General features: G+C 41.0%; 1 protein-coding gene across 1 annotated transcript in view; it reads right to left on the bottom strand.

Moving 5' to 3' along the window:
- NWD2 (NACHT and WD repeat domain containing 2) overlaps positions 1-16,552 on the bottom strand; it is a 58,617-nt gene extending 42,065 nt beyond the window's left edge. The window contains exon 1 of the mRNA XM_065837354.2: positions 15,461-16,552. Coding sequence (XP_065693426.1) covers positions 15,461-15,611 — 151 coding nt within the window. The 5' untranslated portion in view covers positions 15,612-16,552. The remainder of the gene's footprint in view (positions 1-15,460) is intronic.
- Positions 16,553-21,495: the final 4,943 nt, after the last annotated feature.

The following is a 21,495-nucleotide window of genomic DNA, read 5'->3' as shown; positions in this document are numbered from 1 at the left end:
GTCTCCTCCCCAAACAGCACTGTCAACCTTCGGGTCTCTGTTGGCTTCCTAAGAAGGCAACTGAGAAACTGGATCGACTGAAGGCCATTCTTTGATTAAACTAAACCCCATAACTGGCTGTAATGCTCCAAATTAATTCTGACAAGCAAAATACTGCAATGTCACCGCGATGCTGTACACGGTTGCTTGTCCTCACCCAGCCTGATGGTGGGAGTTGCCTCAAAAGATGTGCAGACAGTGTGGGGATTGAGATCACAGCCCTTCAGCTCAGAGTTCAGCGCTCTAGCCACCAGGATACTGCATAATAACACTGGTGGCATCTCCCCAACCTTCTCAGTTCTTAAAAAAATACATACAACAGTGGGCTGAGCATTTCAGCCCAAAGGAATGGCTGCTTGGCATGAAAGTCAGAAGAAATAATGGAAAATAACATTAAAATAGTAAGTAATCCTCAAATGCATCTCTCAGTTGTGAAGAAATGACAGCATGTGACTACAAATTTGTGGTCTACACCAGAACATTTAAACAAACACATTTGCAAAACAAAAGACCTAACTATATGAGGCAGGATTCAAAATGTAGGGCATAATTATAAGACTAAAATTTCTAGTTGTAGCAATTAGCTCTTCCTTTTTAGCTCAAAATCAAACAACATCCAATGAAAAATGAAGTGTAGTTTTAAAACCTATTGCTCTGAAATGTTCCCTACTGCCAGTTCTGTAAAATGATAAATTTAAGACAACACATATAGAATATGTATTTTTTTTAAATTATAATGTTTAATAACTGGCCATATTTCACAGTGACATCTTACTTATAAAATACCCTGCATCTTGATTGTTAATATGATTAACCAGTGCCACCTATTGGCTTAACAATAACACCCAGTTGTCAATTTATACACATAAAAAAATGAGGAAACTAGTAAAATCAAAGGGGTCAGGACCCACATTAAAATACAGAATTTATGGGAAACATCAGTATAGAACTGCCAGGACAGAGGGGGAAGTGGTTCCTATATCGAAATACCAAGATTCAAATTTTAATTGTTCACACATTATTGTGTTCCCAGTTTAAAACACGTCAGTTTCTGAGAGTTCTATTATGTGTACAGTATGCTTACATGAAGCAAATGTGGAGTCTGATCCAAAGGTTGGTGAAGTCAATGGAAAGATCTGTTAATCTCAGTGGATTTTAAATGAAGTTCTACATTTGCGGCATGTATTGAAACCCCATACCTTTTGATGCCTTACCAACTTCCACAGAATTTGGATGAAATCCTTCAATCCATATATAAACTAATAAATAAACAAACACTACATACTCATTAAATCTAGTGGGTGTGGTATGGGTGAGGACCCTAAGCAGAATTTTATCTCATGATGTATCCTAATAACTAACCTGACATCACCCCTTGGGAACACAGCCCCCTTACGTGTAGATTTTCTTAAACAAGTTAGGTTGACCTGGACTCCTTTCCCAATCCTGCAAATGGTCCCTAGATTGCAGGTTGGCTGCCTGGGCGTCCTTGCATCCCTTGACTATAATTTGTGGCCAAGACCGCAAACGCAAATGCATCTGCATGCAAATGCCAATGCACAGCGGGAGCTTTAGCAGCACCATGGGTTGAAGGCAGAATCTCTACAGGGGGAGAATTTTGCATTCTGAAAGCTATACAAGTGGAAGAATCCAACAAAACCTAATTCCTTAATTTAATAAAGCAAACTAGGAAAAACTCTTGAAAACACAACAATTTACAAACAATTATTGTCATACAATTAAATGATGTGACAAGAGAAACTGAAGACACAGCATGTTTAGAGACACCAAAATTAAGTCTGAAAATTATCTCTGCAGAACACCAAAGCTTATTACAACTAAGCACTGGAAAACAGCAATGCCTGCAAGGACAAGAATTTGCAACTAAAATCAAAATTAACGTGAAAGAAAAACTTCTTGTGAAATCCAAAAGAGGACTTCTGAGTGAGCAGAGCAAAAATGCATAACAGAAGACATTAAAAGGGCCAGTGTAGTAACAAAGGTATGTGCAAAAATCCTACTAACTCATCTAGAGGTGTCAATCACTCTTCAAAAAAATCATGGAATTACCTAGAAAGCAGAAAAAGAGCTGTACAACACTTGAAAACATTTTTAACAATTAAGTTGTGTGTACTGCAGTAGCTTTACTGTTGTTTTTTTTCTAACATCACTAGACCAAAGAGAAAACAATCAGGGTATGTTACTAAAGCACTTGAGGTAATGAGGCAGTGGCAATCAATAAAGCAACAGGATGTCACAGACTTTTTGTCTCCTAACTCGACTGCAGATTCAAGTGCTGGAAGCTAACGAAGTAGTATGTTACAGGCTTTGAGAAGGCATAAAGCAGAGATGAACCATAAAAAACGCAAGAAAGCAAGGCTCATAAACACACACACACGTACTTCACGGTACAGGCTAGCACGGGCCCATTAAATACACCTCATTCTGAAGAAATTCCAATAAATAATCCTACGTGACTTTCCATCTGGCAGAGCTGCAAAGCTACAGATGAGCTCTGCAAGCACTGTTGGCGCTCTGGTAAAGTTGCCCTTCCCTTCTCTGAACTTTCTAAGTTCACGAGTCACAAAGTTCTAATCCAGACCGGACTCTTCCTTATGTTTGGTGGAATGTGGCCATGGTTTGGGTCACTACAAACCTGCTGAAGTCAATGGGGCCGGCTGGAAAAGCATGACTGATACATGTAGCCTACTGTATGGGCTTCAAGTGAAAGTTGTGAAGACTTCTATGCCAGAAGATGAACAAGTCTCAAACGTGACACTTGTGGATGTGCAGACACCCACAGAAGAAGTGAGAGATGCTGCCTGCTATCACTGCAGTAAACCTGCACCAATAAAGTAGGAATTTTCTTTGCAACACTTTTTTTCTTCATGCTAAATGGAGAGGACTATTAAATAACATCACTGCAGAGTCAGAATAGTTCTTGGCTGCTGTAGACACAGTTATCAAAGATGAAGAAACTAAATGACAATCCCATTAAAGGAGAGCAGCTGCAACAGGGCATTAAGCCCAGAACAACGGGACTACGTGAGGGAGGGATGCCAAAAACTCAACCACGCCTTGCCTAAAGAGGAGAATATCAGCTCATTTCTGACAGGACTATTTCACATGCCGACAGACAACTGCTACCTAGCAATAACCACCCACTTCCAGGCATTGCGGTACAACAGTTCTTAAAAGTGAGTATTCCAGGTGGGGTCTGTGTTAAAAGTCATTGAACATGAGCAAGTAATTCACAAAACTGGCTTGTTTTGATGGATTATGTAATGTCTGAGGGGAAAACAGTGATTGACATGTAAAGGAAAAGTGATTTATCCTAGTTCTCCCTTACCCTTTCCAATTTTAATGATTCATCTAAGCATTATTTTTAGTGAAGATTATATAATCCAGTTGAAAAGGCCATTTTTAATAAATTCTATATCTGTTAGTATGAGTCAAATATTTTTCTGAAGCCTTGATTTTACTAGATATTGTTTTCTTGTTCCAGATTTTATTAATCTCTTCAGCTTGCTAACCATATTTGGTTGTTTATATATACTAAGGTAATAGTAGATTTGCAGTTTAACAACCTTAAGCAGTTAGTAATTGAAAAAGGATGAATTAGTACTTTTAAATGCCTTTAGCCATCTTCCCCAACCCTTTGCTCTTATTTTCACAATAATGGTACCCAATGAGTTACAATTCCCTTTTAAGAATGATAAAGATCTTCTATGATGCTATACTCTCAACGGCAGTGTAGAAGATGGCTCCAAGGGTGAACTTGACATCATTTCCATTTCTTGCACTGCCAGACACTACCCGTCATTCTCAGTGCCTGTGAAGGCATTTGTCCTTTAGCCACAGAACAGATAAAAACATGTGCAAGCCATCTTTTACCTTCCACACCTACATACAGTTAAATACGACTGAATCCACAACTGAGGATCTAATTTCTTTTATTTGAAACAATTTCGAATTTACATAATGACTCTGAGGAGCTGACTGTGGTATTGACACTGGAACAATACCTCAGCAATGGAATTGCTCAGTACAAGCATATAGTGTTATGCATGGTTGATTATAGAAAGTATAAAACAGGACATTCACAACTAAAACAGGTGGAGTGTAAGCAGATCATTTGCATTTTTAGCTCTGTTTTCTAAAGAAAGGAGGAATAAATTATAGTTTATGTCTTCTACATGCCTTCTGTTCTCTTTTGCAAAATATTTTTAACTTATTGACTGACATTAAAAAAATCTGATCGAATTATATTAATCTCTAATATAATGAATATCCTACGTGAGAATAAATCACCAGCAAAATAAGAAATCCTGTAAATGAGTTTCCTTGTCCCATTCATAAATAAATCACCAAAGGAAAAGCTGTAACATGAACTATTAGACACTTCAAACATGCCTCTTTTGCAGGAAAGCTTCATGTGAAACAAGCAGGCCACTGCAGGACACACAGCCATGATAATACAATCTTTATGGGAGTCTATTGCTTTATATTACCTATCTTTCACATGGATGCATAGAGTGGCTTCCTGATATGGCAAAAGGATGAAAAGGCAGAAACTGGATTTAGGAAATTTATGAGTAATTACATACACTAGTGAAAGTTATTGAAACTAATTCTAAGAAAGGAAATTTTCAGGGAGTTTTTTTTACATTTGGTCATTTTTATTGACTAAGGAGCATATTTTGTATCTGTGTACGTTGCTGTAAGCACTACTGGTAGTGCTATAGAAGACACAGTGCAGGAGTATTCTGTACAGTCTGTGTTCCTGTGTATTTTAACTGGTTTGGAGACAGCTCATGAAGAACTAGACAATATTCTGTCAGGAATGGCACGAGTGTGTTTGATCCTGCGTCAGTCTGAAGGACAAATCCAAAGGCTTCAAGAGGTCCCTTCCAGCCTGCCGGTCTGTGATTTGCACAATAATAAATAATTGACTGATGAAATAACTGCCAAAGGTCCTTTGGACCTCTATTATGGCCACAGATTCCTGGTTTAAATGGCATGTCATTTAACTCAATGGCAGTCATTTTACTCACCACAGATTGCTTAATTCTTTATAATCCCATCTCATAAATGACTTGCACTTCAAAGTAAATCATTGTACAAACTTTGCTGCTGTCTTAATATACCAAATTAGGAATCACATGAACTGGAATGCTTCAATAACTCGCTTCAAGAGCATTGCATAATTCTTCATCACATTTAAATGCAATTCAATAAATATGCGAGTAAATCAAGACCATTATCAAACAATAATATGATTTTATCAGTTTCCTAGTATTTTCCAGTAACCACTCCTAAAAAGAGGATCGATGCTTACTGCTCATTGCTGTCGGCATCTGAGCTATTAGAAATACTATAGGGTGGAAATTGAAAGAGAAAAAATTGGCATTTTCATCAGAACAAGTAACTTTGTCTTACCAGGACAGCATGGACTATAAATCTAGCCACCAGCACTATTATCAAGCAAGAAAATATTTTTCCTCTCATCTCTTTTTCTAGAGTTTGTGGGGCCTTTATTAAACAACAGTAGGTATGAAAAAAATAAAAATATTAAGTCCTTCATTTTAAGCAAATTGCTTATAAAGCAGTCATAGATGATTTATGTTATATTTGGTTAGGAGAGCAGAGCAAGATCCTCTAGATGTGTCACGCTGGCACACGCAGGTGGGAAAAATTCTTAGTAATACAATAACCCCTAGAGTCCTGCACACACACTGAACTTCTTTAGATTAGATTCCATACCTTAGGCTTTTTAGATTATCGAACAGTCATTTCCTTATTTGTTTCTTAGTATGGCTCCGTTTTAATAATCCCATGGAAATAAGGACATTCAGATAACTAGGTCTTCACCGTTAACCTCTCTTTCTATATTAAGACAGACAAAAATGGATCATTACACAGCTCGTTTTGGATAAAGTTACTCTTTTAGGGAGATCTGCTTTTAGGTACCCCTGCTCCACAGATATTTCCACTTTTGGTTTTTGAGATCTCTTTTTTGGCTGAATACACACAGTCTTGCTCATACAAAATTCCCAATGAAGTTAGCAGGGTTAGGCATTTCCCTGGGCAATAATTTATTTTAAGACTTGCAAAGGTTCTTAAAAGTACCAAGACTATTGGCTAATTAGTAAACTAGAAAAATTAATGGAAGCAAAGATTATTAAACACAAAGATACAATCTCTATCATTTTGTCTCTGTTGTGATCTCTTCTTGTGTATCTGAAACTGCCAGGGTCAGAGGAGGAGTATTGGGTTTCCTCAGTCTAACTCACTAAATCCAATCTTACTGCATTTGCTTCTCGTTTATCTCACATATAATAGCTGCTGTGCATAACTCTACAAATATGGATAACTCCTCTCACCTAAAAGTATTAAGCCCGCATGGTCATTCAATGGTTCTCAATCAATTAAAGTAATCTTAACCTAATAAAATCCAGTCAGTGAGATTGCTTGTGAATAAACATCGAGTGTACACTCAGGCAGTGCTAGGGATTCTGCTACAAATATTCTGAATTGCCAGTCATTTCTTCCTGCACTACATGGGAAGGCATCAATCTTGTACAGAACAAATTAATAATACTAACTAACAGATAACATTTATTAAAACCACTATGCTAAAAAGGGGTTTTGGATGGTTTGCGCAAGCCATTTATTTTGCCAATGATTTTAACTTTGAACTTCTATATGCTTCTAAACGTCTATTTTGTACTCTTATGAAGTGCTGTAAGAAATGCAAATGCTCTTTAGTAATATGATCAGATCAAAGGGTCTGGGCTGCTGAAATGCCCGCCAATAGCAAACGTGTCAGCTGGGGAGATCTCTGAAACCAAGGCTGTCCAGATAGAGCTCTTAGTCATTAATTCTCATTTCATCTTCATGTTTTGTAAAACGTTACAAATTAGAGACTCTAAATAATAATTTTACAAATAACATTGCTATGTATCACACATACACTAGAATAACTATGTTTCAATTCAGATACCAGTTGAAGGACAGGATGGAGATTCATAAAGCATTGCTGAGACTGTGCAGGTACTCAATTGCTAGTAGAGTGATATGGACTCTATTAGTAAACATTTTTGAATGTTTAATCGTACTAAAGACACATGTTACTATACTGAAGACTGCAGTTGTGCCACTCCAAGCAAACACTAGGAGCAGGTGGTACCATACTACTTCTCAGGCTCTGATAATTTGATATCTGAGCTGTTCAGCTATTTGATCAGTCCCAAAGACTGACACTTAGCAACAGTGTGTCTCCGGATCAAGCCCAGTGTAGAAGCCCGGTCATCTGCTAGTCTTGCCAGCTTCTGGCACTGATTGTCTTTTGAACAGCCTGATAAACCTAGTCTATAAAGACGACTTTTTTCTCTATGTCCAGATTCTGTACAAGAATGACTGTAGTTCACCAGGCATAAGGTCTGTCCACCACTGCATCTTGTCTCTGACAATGGGCACCAGCAGATGCTTATAGAGGGAGTTTAAGACCAGGTTAAAGATCAAGGCAGGCAGGTAATTATGGTGGGGATGGGGTGGCTTACCAGAGTTGCACATGGTGCATCTCCTCCTTGCCCAACACAGCAGCATGCGCATGGAGCTCTGCACTGACTTGGGGCTCCCTCCTCTTTACCTTGCTACACTCCCTGCTGCCAGCTACCAGTGATTTAGCCCTATTCTCCTTTTGACTAAAGATTTTGCAAGTAAAAGCCTCTCTCTGATACAAAACCTAAATTAATAAGAGTAGCACTGGGCCAGTGGAGTTATTTTAGAGTTGCACTGGCACAACCATGATTAAATTGGGTTCCCTAATGCTGTCTATTAATATCCTTCTTTAATTAAAATCCCAGTAAGGAGATAAGGCAGTTGACTTCAACAGCACTGCCTATATTAAAAACTGCCAGATTTCTCTGTATTCCATACACACAACTATCTATGACTACATTATATTTATATCTACCACCTTCAATATATTAAAACCTTAAATCACTAGTAGCTAAATATTACTAATGTATTATTACTGCAGCCTGAAAGGATACCTTATCAAAAAATACTCTTTCAGTAGATGAAAATTCAAAGACTTTTAATTTATTTCACACACAAAAAAAATGGTGCTCAGGGACTACTCTCATACCTTGAGTGAGAGGTTCAGTAGTTCCTTGATCTAAAGCTTTGTTTCTGTAATAAATATTTAAAAATTCTCCAAACAAAACTCAAAACCTAATGTAGGATTTTCTCTTGTGTCTTCACACATCTGTGAACACAGACATACACCTGCATAGTCATGTACGTAAGTAACTTGCCTAAGAGGAGTTATTTTGCTGCATAAGCTTAGAGGTAGGATGTCAAGTTATGTACCCTCTGTATGACACTGTTCTTAGGCAATTACAGAAATGCCATCACAGAATACACAGAATCCTTGAACCACAACCTCTGAAACCCTCGTTAGTGAGCAATCCAGCCTGTTGCTCAGCTGAGAGCTCAGCCCAGTGCCCTTGATCCGGCTGATTGGGGAGGTCCCCGTGGCACAGCCTGCATGGCACTGCCTCTTGCTTTGGGCTGGGTTTCATGCATTGCTCAGGGGAGGACGCACAATAAGGACGCAATTCAATACTGTTGCCGTCCATTATCTAGCACACTATTTGAGAAATTTGTATCACATGGAATTTGCTCAAGTGTTTCATTGTCCCTCACTGTGCCTAGACACTGGGTCAAATGTAGAGGGGTCACCAGCTCCTCTTTGTCTGTCATTGCAAGGATGACCACTCTGCACAAGAACGAGGCACGCTCCAGTTTCCCAGGTGCATCTTGACCACCCTGTATTTCTAGTTTAATAAAAAGATGCATGCATACATACGTATGTATATATACACAAACTACAATATATGGAACCAGTCTAGCATGCAAATACATCTGAAGAAATAACACTATATTTGCAAAGTTAGAAAGGAAGAAAATAAATTGTAGGATCTGCTCTGCTTTATTTCTTCAATGCTAAGAAAAATGGTCATAAAAACTAAGCTGCAGGTGCATACAACCCTAAATATTTACAAGTTTACGTGTGGATAAAATCTAAACTCCTCGGTAAAGCTGCTACTTTTACAGTAGTCTTTAACAGAACCTATGCTGTTCTTCAGTAATGCTAGAATTACAACCTTGAGTGATGCCCTTTGAACATAAATACCCAGTTCTCACAAGGGGTCCTAATTAGCAAGTTCGAAAATTGTCTGTGATAGTGGGGCTTGAGTTTTATACAGCCATTTGTACCATTTTATACCTCCGTTTATACTGTTTTATACAGTTTGTACTGTTTTACATGATTTGTGTATATGTGTGCATGTGTGTGTATAAACGCTATAGACACATATACAAAAATTATAGAAAAATACAATTTTTTTCTGATTAAAAAACAACAGTAGCCACGTAGTTAAAATTTTTAAGTGCTATTTTTTAAGTAGATAGAATAAATAATGGATCCAAACTTTGGGAGCTGATTAGCAGGGAGGTGACTGGGTTTCAGGTAATTTTGCTTATTTCTAAATATCAAGAAAAAAAAAAACCCAAACAACAAACCAAATACCTTGCTGTTTTACTAAAAAACAAACAACAAACAAACCCACACGTCTTGATCTTAGTCTTGTTCCCTAAAGGCACATCCTACCTTTTGAATATGTGCATTAAAAAATTTGTTCAAAAGTAAACAAAAGTTCTCAGTATTTCCACTTGCATATTTGGTACATATTTGGAGCAAATCCTTAGCCCAGTCCCCAAACTACATAAGTAAAGACCCCACAAAAAATAAAAGCCAACATGAAGAGCAGTTATTTTCATACAGTTTATCAACAGTTTCTTAAGTTTATCTGTCCAGCAGAATGAACTTTGATCCAAATCAGTGTCCACCTTGGCCCCAGAGATGCATTTCCTTTAACGGGAACAAAGGCTTGAGGATCTGCTCAGTAAAAATTACCTCATAGTGGTTCTGCTTGAGACCTACTGGCCCTGCTTTGCAAAGTAAGTTAAAGCCTGCAGGAGATTTGATCATACAGTTTCAAGAACAGTTAGATCCTGCTTTCTGCTCAACCACACCAACAATAGAGCTGTTCTGCGGCACAAGAGGAAAGAGAGGAAATTTCACATGGAGGCAGAACTACTGAAAATGCAGGTGTCTCTTCAGCGTAATGAACTGTACATATCACTCAACTCTGGGCCTTCTGAAATAAGAAATACTTATTTCAAACCAAGGCCCATACCAAACGCAGGTACTTGAACCATGTTGCTCTCCCAAATTCTGACATATTTAACTTCTTATTTTTTTTCCCCCAGTTGTAGCTTGGTTTGTAGCTCTTACACAGTACAGTGATGTGCGTCACATAAAACCATAAATAGGTACAAAGTTAGGTAACCAGAACTAACACTTAGCATAAAAAAAGTCCTGGAGTTATTTGTCTCCACATCTCCGCAACACCTCCCTTGCAATTTCATGCACTTGAACATCTGTGTTTTCCTGTAGCTAAGGAATAAATTCCACCCAGATTATATAAAATTGTCTTTATAAAAAAGATCTTCCTGCAATGTATCCAAGTAGGGACACCATATGGCATTTTGGGGCTGGCCAAAATGGACCATCATTAACTAAGCATTATTCTGGTTTTTTAGTATTTTTCCACATTAAAATTTCTTCAATTATATTTTTTCTAAGAGAAAAAGCATTTCAGCTAAAAATAATATAATACACCTGGAACATCCTAAGAATGAAAAGTTATACCTTTCTTTTATCACATATGGCAATAACTTTGTAATTAAAGCAATCAGAATTCTTCATCTGTTATGAGTTATTCACCCTCATGTTCAGTAGCACTAAACTACAGATGCATATAACAAACATTTTTTTCTCTTTCAGAAGTACATCAACTTGCATAAAAAGACATGTAATTCCTGCAAAGCAGCCTACAACAATAGCTCCAAACAAAACCATTAGTAAGATCAATTTCTGCAGTCATTATTGATAGGAATAATCCTTATCTGGTCAACAAAACTAACTGTAGGTGAGAATTTTGCTTTAGGTATCATGAGAAAGCATGTAAATTGGGCACCAAACCTTTGTACTTTATTAGAATATTTTTCAAATTAATGCAATGATGTTCTTGATGAAGCATGTCAGTGGAAACTAATCTAAGCTGAACAATTGTACAGTAACCCAAGAAAACTCAAACTCGTTCACTAGCGTAAGGCGAGGAAATCTCACGCGGGCAGTCTGTGGGGAAGCTGGTGAATCCACCTGCTGCGGATCCACTGTGAATCCACTAACTGTACACATCAGTTTTATACTGTGCTTGTACAGTGGAGGCATTAAAGTGGTGGCAGTATCAGTAGCATCTCCTATAAGATCTTCATTTTACATTCCTACATGTATACACAGGATTCCATACTTAAGATTTTTAATCATGCCAAAAGTAGTATTAATTAGGTTTTTATATGCAGTTGGTTTTTTTTACTTGAGGCACAGAAACCACGAGTAACATAGCATTTCTCTATTAAAAACTGCTGTTAAAACAAAGCTTGTTCATGATTTCACCATGATTATTTCTGTTTGTACAACAGAAGTGTTTTGAATGGCTAGGAATGGCTAAAAAGTATTAACTGTCAAGATTCAGTAAAAACCAACCCTGTGTTGGAACTCAGGAGGTTTGCAGAGCTGCTGCACAGAGGAGAGCGAGCTGTATGCAGCTGATACAATGGCTGCAAAAGGGAGCATCCTTGCCACGTGAAGTGTTAAATCCAAACCTCTTTACACCTTGAGATAAGACTGGCTATCACCACCTATGTCAGGACACACTCAGATGCTATATAAAGGTATCATCATCGTGCCTTAAATGGAACCACCTGTGTGCAGGACTTGGCTTTACACATATGTCTCTTGAATGCATTCAAGTGAATGCATTCTCTGCTCAGTTACAGACATGAAAGGCACCTTCACAACCTCAGAGTAAAAACTTATTGATGTCTTAACTAATCGAAGTAAAAACAAGACCTTAAGTCAAACTAGCAAAGGGCTATCTTCCCCACTTTCAGAAAAGCCAAGAAAATTTAAAATGATCTGAGTTTTGACTGTATATTCCAGTTAGCAGGTTTTCATTTTCAAGACAAATTCCTAACTCAGGTTAAGGCATCAGTTTCAACCAGGGCTTGTATTATTGCCTTATATCACCACCTAATTTCTTGAAATAGTGAACTTTGCAACTCAAATAATTTTCTGCTTGAAGTAGTGATGCAAATCAATGGAATGTTCTGAGCCTACCTAGGGCTGATGTCACAGCCGCATGTAACAGGAGCATATGGAAGTTTATACCTGTTGTATTTAATACAAACTGTGTGTTAATGGGAAGCATCTATACAGGCATTACTGAGTAGCAGAGAAACTGTCATTAACTGATCTCTGTTACAGTCCACAGATTACTACATGTAACAGTAAAAGCACTTATTACAATCAGGCGATTATAACTTACTTTCCTTATCACTTTGAAGCAATAAAATATCTAAGAAAACCACTAAATTATTTAAAGCAAAATCTTTTAACCAAAAATCATATTTTAAATATGTCTGATTGCTTATATCTACTGAAAAGAGAAAACAGACTTATTTATATTCAAAGAATAAAGCAACTTTAGTGTTTCTAAAGATGCAATAATCTTCAGTGATATGGACATTGATTAATTACTATCAACAATTTGAACAAGATAATACTGTTAACTACTAGGGGAAAATACAGTTTCACTGATCCACCAAATCGCCTCTAGAAAACAAGAGACTGTAAACGAAGCACTTTTGTTCTTATTGCCCATGCTCACCGTCGCCATTTACTGTTCTTTTTAGGGATTTCTGTTTAAGAAATTTTACAAATAATCATTTTCCTAGTTGCATAATAAAACCATAATACGTTTCAGCTATACTAAAGTATGTTCGTAAAGAACAGGCCAAACACTGATTCACCAGAGTTCTCCAGTATACACTTACTAACTTGATATAATTTAAGAAAATTACTTTTAAGATTGTACACCTTAAGTTGCAGATAAAGTTTTCTTGTGACTTCTAGCAGGATTAATCCCTAAGTGCCTCTGGCATCACAGCTCTGATACACACAGAGCCCAGCCAGAGGGTGTTCGCTTCTGCCACTGGGAATCTGGAGGCTCTGAGCCTTTTTCAGGAATGCTCTGCACCAAGAAGGGGTATAAAGCATATTGCTATGCTGAAAATTAACAAGAAAGGCCTTAGTCATGAAAATATACATTGTGATTTAGGGCTTAAATATGCTAAATAGTTTACCAAGTTGGAAAATTTTAACCTTTTTTTTTTTTTCAGAACTCTTGCATTGTGAACTCTTCTAGGTACTGCAAACAGCATTTTTATTTCCAAGTACTTTACTATCTATCTAAATCCCACTGGAGGCTCCTTTTTCTTGTTTATCCATATATTATTTAAGGTCATACGCAGCTAGTAATACTTCCGTGCCAGTGATATAATTGATAAATAGTCATGGTTGTTTCTTATCATTTAGAGTCCCTAAATGTTCATATAAGTGGCTTATGTTGGTAATAAAAATCTGTAACCACTCCAAAATTCCTGTCCCATACCATCATATTTGAAGGCAGGAGCAATGTTGCAGATAAAATTTGGTACAAGAGAAGCATTAATCACTGTGATCATATGATCCTACAAAGAAGCTAATATAAATAATCATAAATCAACTGAATTATTTTCTTCCTCCTAGTGTTTTTCTGAAAGGTGAAATTCAGAGATAACAATGCAAAGGTAAAATCCTCCAAACGGATACATATGGCTTCAAACCCCAACTTTTAGTATGAACTTAGTTTTATTGTTGTTGGGGTTTTTAGCAAACATCTTAGCTAACATGCCAAGCTGTCCTGATGATAAATGCCATTCACATCAAATACGGAGGCATCAGTAGCTCCACAGTTAAGGCGATGCTGGCAGAAACCCATTTCGAATGAATAACATATCTTCTAAAAATCCACACCAATTTTCTTTCAGAGCTAAATAAACATTTTTTCCCCCGATTGTCACTATTTATATGTCTTTGCTTAGATTGCAACAATAAACTGCAAGCATTTTCATGCCCTCCTTAAAGAATGGCATATTTTCAAACAAACAGGGACATGGATGTGAGAGCAGAGTTTCCTTGTGTCAAGAGCAACTGGGAAGACCTGGAGGTGTGGGAATTCTTCAAGGCAGCGTTATGCCCACTTTTTTGCTTGTGAGTGCTATTTGTCATACTCACGTAAGTATTGGTGCCAAGACAATTTTCACTTCAAAATTCCAACTGTTTTGTCATTTCAGGCATGATTTTCAGACCTCTGATGTTTGCATAAAAGGTGGCAGTATTGTTGAATTAGAAATGTTGGGGGGGAAGGTGGTGGGTGGTGGTGTGAAAGAGAATTGTGAATACAGTGAGCCCATTTTTACAGAGAAGAAATGTCATGGGTGTGAACGCTTAGTTTATTATTTCTGTACTTCAAGCAGGAATATGCTTCAGCAACTTAAATCTTACAAGTCAGAATGACACCTCCTGAATGTATGCAAATTCCTCCTATCAAAGGGTAATTTTAAAAATAGGCTATAAGTAGCAGGATGCCTAATTAGTTCAGATACCGAGTATGCGATCCCGACTTTATTGAGCTAAAACTGCAGGTTTCAGTCCATGCTTCCTTCGAAGCGCAGTGTGACCGGGATCAAAGGATCCCATTTGCTGTAGCCTCAGCCGGTGGAGACCTGCTTTCCGTGTCCTATGACATCAGTCGGAAACTCCATTAACCAGCCGCCCCAGGAGAGCCACACAAGACGTCCCCCCAGAAAAGCTTCCCTTTAGGTAGAAGGCAGCGCATTTTCACGTCCGAAACCCCGTGCCCCGTTACTTCGACGCCGCAAAAAAGAGACACCCTCGCCCCCCCGGTACCTTCCAGATGTGTCGTTTATAGGCATAAAACTTCGGAAGCGGGGTATACCAGCGACTCCAAACCCCCCTCCGATCTCCCCCACCGACAGCCGGCAGGTCGAGCCGCCCAACGCGCTGCCACACGCCTCCCCCCGCCATCCCTCCCCACCGCACCCACTGCCGCCCCGTCCCGCGCCCCGCCGCCCCACACGGTGCCCGGTGGGGCGGAGCGGCTCCGCTCCCGGAACGCGCCGCCCTGGCGGCCCTCGGGGCCGGCTGCAGGGTAGGGATGAGGAGCCGCTCTCGGCCACGCCGCGGACCCCCTGAGCGAGAGCGACCGGCGCCGCCCGGGAGCAGCGGGAAGGGCCGAGGAGCGGCACGGGCGCTGCGGGCGGCAGGGGGAGCTGCGGGCGGGCGGCGGGGAGCGGCGGGGCCCAGCGAAGCGCGGGTTACCTTCGGGGTTGGCGCTGATGAAGACGCGGACGCTCCTGCCGCTCGGCACCAGGTGGGACGGCAGCGCCGCGAGGTTGCCGGAGAAAGCCGCCCGCCGCAGCGCCGCGTCCCGCGGGCAGGGCAGCCTGCCGCCCGCCCCGGCCGGCCACATCCCGCCGCGCTGCAGGGCGATCCTCGCAGGCGGCCGCCGGGCCCCCGCTCAGGGCAGCCACCGGAGTACTGCGGCGGCAGCGGCGCTCGCCACCGGCTCGGCGGCAGCGGCCATGCGGACCCTCCGGCTGCCCGGGGCCGCCGCCTGCCTCCTCGGCGTCCGCGCGGCTGGGGCCGCCGCCCGGCACCGGAGCGCGGGGGCAGCGAGAAGGCGAGACGTCGGCCGCCCCCCGCGCCGCTCCCCAGCGGCGTGGGGGCGCAGGAAGAAAGTTTGCGGTGGAGCGGTGCCGGGCGCGGCGCAGGCGGGACGGCGGCCCCACGGCGGCAACCTGAGCCCCAGCGCCGCCCGGCCCCGCGGAGAGCTGCTGTGCGGTCGGGCCGGAGAGTCTCTCGGGTTCCCTCTCTGCCCACGAGGGTTTGCGATGTCCAAAGCAGGGACGTCTCCGGCAAGGCTGACGGCACCTTCCCTCCTCCGAGTGTGTCACAGCCCCAGGATCGGATTTTTATAGGAAAACTGCTGCCGGCTCATCCTTTGGGTTCTGAAGAGTTCAGAGCCCTTCTTGTGTTTTGTTCTTTAATCGCCTGCACAGGAGTCCCACCTGCTCCGATACAAAAGAGGGATGTTCTTGCTGTTTTTTTTTTTTTTTTTTTGTAATCAGTTATTTATTTATCGGAATAAATGAAAAGCCCCGGTTTGAAGAATGAAAGAGAAAGGAAGCAGCGAGACGAGCAGCCGGCGGGATGCGGTCCCTTTGCAGCAGTCAGTGGCGGGGCATCCCGTCGGGCAGCGCCGATGAAATATTCAGGAGGGCGGCGGGGTCGGGTCGCGGCTCCGCGGCGGGCGGGGGCGGCGGGCCGGGCCCCGCTGGAGAGTGGCGGCCAGACGCGGTGCGATGCGGTGCGGTGCGGCGGCCCCAGCCCCAGCGGGCGGCGGGGCCTCGGCGAGCCGCAGAGTTTAGAAACCTCCGAGGGAGGGGCGGGCGGGCAGGGACCTGGCAGCAAGGCGGAGGGGAGGGGCTGGGGGGGACAAGGGAGGGGTGGGCACGGGGCCTCAATTAGCCTGATGGGCCTGGCGGCCGTGGGAGTGCCTTCCTGGGAGGAAGATGCGGGCTTGCACAGAGGGGTTTGCAGGTGTTTCTGCGTGCTTGAAAGGCTGGAGATATGTCTTTAATGTGGGTAGTATCTATATAGGCTGTTTAATGCCCTATATCTGGCACAAAACTGGTTCGTGTATTTACGCATTAAATACATACTACACTATGTATAAAGTATATAAAGCAACCTTATTTATACACAGTATTTAAGAGCTGAGGTCATCCTGCCCTCATCCTTTGGGTACTCACTTTCCCCGCTGCCCCGCTGCGGTCCTTGCCAGACAAGTTGCCTGCTGTGGCAGGCAGTGTCAGCAACAGGGAAGGCTGAGCTGGCTTTCAGGGAGGTAACGCTGCTAAAGTAGGCAAAAGCAAACTCCTCAGCTCTGTTTCTGCAACGAAGGTGACAACCAGATGGGTTCCTTAAGTGTTGCTGAGCAGAATTTTTTTAAAAACCCGATTTCTTAAAGAAATATGCAAATTTGTATCTCATGTGCATTTGCATGTGAGTAATTTTGTTGCCATTTGCTTACTGTTGCTTTATTAGTTGCATTATTAGTTCTGCACCCCATAAATTTTTGGACTGATTTCAACCAAATGAAACGGAGGTGAATTTTAATATATTAATTCTCGTGCAAGTGCTGTGAAGATAGCAGGGCACGTGAGGGGACAGTGTGCCTATCTGCAAAGACAAAAAATATGCAATGTACATTTCAACCATTAATATTGAAATATCAACACTAGACAGAGAGGTTGGGCCACTGTCATGGGAAAATCCCCTTTTCAATCAAAATATATATTCCTTCAGGATTCTGTAGTGTCCAGTAAGGAGCACATCTTACTTGAAGCCTTTCATGATATACTTTCATGATATACATTAATACTTCTCTTCTCTGGGTATTCTCTGATGGTCTATTTAAGACAAGCCTAAAGCTTTGGTATAATGTAATTTGGTTAAAAAAATCTAAAAATGTGATTCTCTAGGATATGAGGCTTCATGTATGTCACTGCTTAGAAACTGTTGATCTTATCTGCACTTCTCTTACTCTTTGTATGGCCAGTGTGCTTAGATGTGCCTTTTTCTGGCTTACGTGATGAAAAGGCAATTGCTCTAATACAGAGCTGAAAAGCAGCTCCTTGAGGCTTCAGACAGTTAATGAATGCACGAAAGAAATGATTTATAGTGTAGGCTGAATTACGTCTTATGTACTTTGCTGAGACTAACTCTCAGCTGGGCTATCTCCTTTGTTTCTCTATCGTGAAGTATTAGGCAGTTCTTAAATACGAATTTGCTTGTGGAAGCAGCTCCTAGTAAGGACACAGAGAATCTAACTTCATATTTTTGCTGCCTTAGTGTTATCATTAACAAATTTCTCAGACAGCTTCTTTTGAAGATGAGGCTCATTGATCTACCCCTTTACCATGCCAGCCATAATGCAGTGGTTTTTCGAGACTCTTTTTGGCAGTCGTCTTTAATAAGTCAAAAACTTGAGTTTGCGTCATTTGAATTCTTTTGGAATTTTGTCTTTGACAGCGTTGACAACAGCTTCAGCTTTCAACTGAATATATTGTCTCATGAACCTAGGCTGAATGAAATGGGACCAGGCCTATCATTTCCAACTGCTCACCCTGTCTGTTGCCTGAATGTTACTGCTCTGGCGGCAGGGATAGTTGCTTTGCACATGAAGCAGGCAGTCTGTGCAGCTTGCAGGCTGCCACTAGGCAGTTCAGACCCTGTGCTGATCTATATTACTATTTTGATCTCAAAACTGGATTGCCTTTATGCATGACTCAGCTTCCTGTCACGGTAGCTGCCACCTCTGCAAAAGCTGAAGTGGACAGATGCTTCAGAATGGTAATTTCTTCAGCTGTCCAGCTTCAAGCTGCCTGCATTTGGGACTCAACGTCCTCAGATTCAGCACCTGTTAATATAAAAATACTGAGGATGAAGTACCATGAAGCTGAAATGGAGAGGATGGAGAAATGATTACAGATAAACTATTTATTGCTTTACCTGAGACTTTATCAGTATGGAAGCACTCTGGGTTAACTCAGTTTGGAGAGTAGTTGTTAGATTTCCTTAAATTAAAAGTAATTATTTTGTTAATTCAACAAAAAGAAAAATAATATGAAAGAATGTTATGTAAATGCAAATACAAATCATAAAGAAGATTCTGCTGTTTTCATTGCAAAACACACATCAAAGTTATCCTGTTGAGTAACAGATTTTGTAGATTTTTCATTTAGCAAAATGTACTACTTTAGAAGTGACATTTTAGAATCAGCGTCTGTACCTGAGTCCCAAACTAGTTGTGTGGAAGTCACCTGAGCAGAGATTCTCATGCTGTAGAAAGGATTGCAGAGCATTGCCTGAAAACTTGATCCCCAAACTTTCACACGAACTTTACTGCACTTGGAGCACATCTTTAGTGTCTATCATTAAAGTTAATGCAAGAAGTATCAAGTTGAACAGGAATAAAGCCAGATCTGTAATCCTGTAAGTGACCTCATATAAACATGGCTAGTAGCTTGGTACTGAAAAAACACAAATCAGTAAAGTAGCAGGGAATCTTTGCTCCTACTCATATCTTTACTCAAATGTATACTCAGTATATATTTTTTCCCTTTTGTCTGAATGGTGGGTTTTTTGGTTATTATTCTGACCTCATTTGTTTCAAGTTCAGATATATTTAAATGAAGCTACAGAATATCTCCCTTGGTAAAACATATGAGTAAATCCAAGTTATTCTTGATGGCCTGATTGTCCTGAAATTCAGACAGAGTAAGTAGTGTTCTCCTTCTTGAGCAGTCCCACAGGGAATGGTAAGACACTGGAGGTATGAAGTCTAGCTCAGTAGTCCTGATCCAAACCCATGGAGATCAGTAGAAAATGTACCACATTATTTGGCTTAAACCCAGCATGAAAAAGGGTTTGCAGTTTACAAGAGACTTTCTGAGACATGTCCTTTGGAGTTCAGTCTTGAGCATTATAGGTCAGCTAGAATAGAATCACAGAATCCTAGAATAGTTTGGGTTGGAAGGGACCTTTGAAGGTCAAGTGACCTGAGTGATCTGCTCTAGGCAGTGTTGTGATACAAACTTAACTAGGAGAAACAAATTTATTTTGTCTGCAAGCTAAATTTCTGTTCTTATTCAGACACGCTCTAATACTTTAATATATAGTGTGGAGCATGCAGAAGTGCTTGACAGTGGTCTAATTTCAGTCTCACTGCAACCAGTGGAGACATGCTCAGTGATTTTGTTGAAGTAAAGACAGACCTGTAGTTAGTACTTTCCTATATCGGGTATGTAACAGGGTCATAATAGCTGAGGGTTGTTTTTTTTATATCTCTTTCAGGTAAAGCGTTTTGCCTTGCACTAAAATACTGCTGCTGAAGTATGACCTAGGTACTTAAAATACCCATCAGTTCTCCTCAGATGTTTAGAGTCTGTTTCTGGCAGGGGCTTCACATTCGGCCTTCCTATTGTCTTCTTTCCAGAATGGTAGCGATTTGCAGGAGCTGGGAAGGCAAAGTTTAACATCAGGTCAAAAATCAAAGTTTAAGGGTCAGCAAATTGACCAGCATCTCCCCTTTCATGTAGAAACTAAGACTCCTAGTGGAGTTACATCTTCTGTAACTTAAATACTAACATAAAGCTGGGTGTTTTCTTGCAGCTCCCTAGCAAGCTGGCCCAGTTTTAGGAGCAGGTGAAGCAAGCAGTTGCCTAGAGCAACAGACGAAAGGAGGCAATAAAATCACATTTTAAGCAAGGAAGAGGCCCTGTGACTCTGTACTCATTTCTTCCTGTTTAATGAGGACTTGGTGACGGCCCCCAGGAGCCATTCTCCCCAAGCAGCTGAGGTGCTGAGACTGAGCAAGCTGCTTACCACAGGAACCATGGCCACGGTCCTGTTGTTTGAACATGCCATCTATTTCTTCTTCTCTCTGCTTCAGCTTGCTGCAGCTGACACTGAGGGGAGAAACGTTCTGTGCCCTTTCTCTGCTCCTTTTCCTTGACAGTGCTGCATTACTTCTGCCGAGGTGGCTGGATTGGCAGAAGAGAAGGGGCAGATGTGCTGAGACTAGAGAGCTCACAGAATTCATGCTTCACTAAAAAAATCCCCTGTTATTATTATCCTTGCAAATTAGGAATGACAGCCTGCCCAGATTTACCAAGTTTATATTTATGTCAAGAAACTGATTGCAAGAATTAAGACATCTTAGCAAATCTTATATGAGTACTGGGTTCCTATAAGCACTTTTAACAGCCATTTCAGGGCTCAGTTAACTCTACTTGATGTAGATTTCCATTTTCCGCCCAGTTTTGAGTGCTAAAAATGTTTATTTCTTTCCTCTTTTTTCTCCCCTCACTGATTTTGCACTAGGCTTTTGGGATGAATCTCTTCCATGCTGTGAATATGTTGCTGTTTCAGGGCTTGCCAATAGATAGACTTGACGCCAGCCTTCAGTCTCACCAACAACATGGTTACGAGTTGCCACAGAGAACCTGTCTAGAGTGATGGTCATTTTGCTCCACTGCTCTTCAGAGGGACTAACTGGAACAGCAGAGTTTTGTGAGCTGTCTGCAAGGTCTAAGAGGTGACACTGTGTTGGTTCACATTAGGTTCATGGTTAGGTTTATTGTATTATCTGAAGGTGTACACTGAAAGCACTGGTAGGTCAGCCTTCACCAGAGATCCAGATCTTTAATAGCAAGATAGGAAATGTATATGGATTACAAAAAAGACAGTCTAGAATCATCATAAGTAATTAGAATTTGGAAAGCATGTTA

The sequence above is a fragment of the Patagioenas fasciata genome, chromosome 4, assembly GCF_037038585.1.
Source record: "Patagioenas fasciata isolate bPatFas1 chromosome 4, bPatFas1.hap1, whole genome shotgun sequence".
In the NCBI taxonomy this organism is placed as follows: Eukaryota; Metazoa; Chordata; class Aves; order Columbiformes; family Columbidae; genus Patagioenas; species Patagioenas fasciata.
This window is presented reverse-complemented; position numbering and strand designations above follow the sequence as displayed.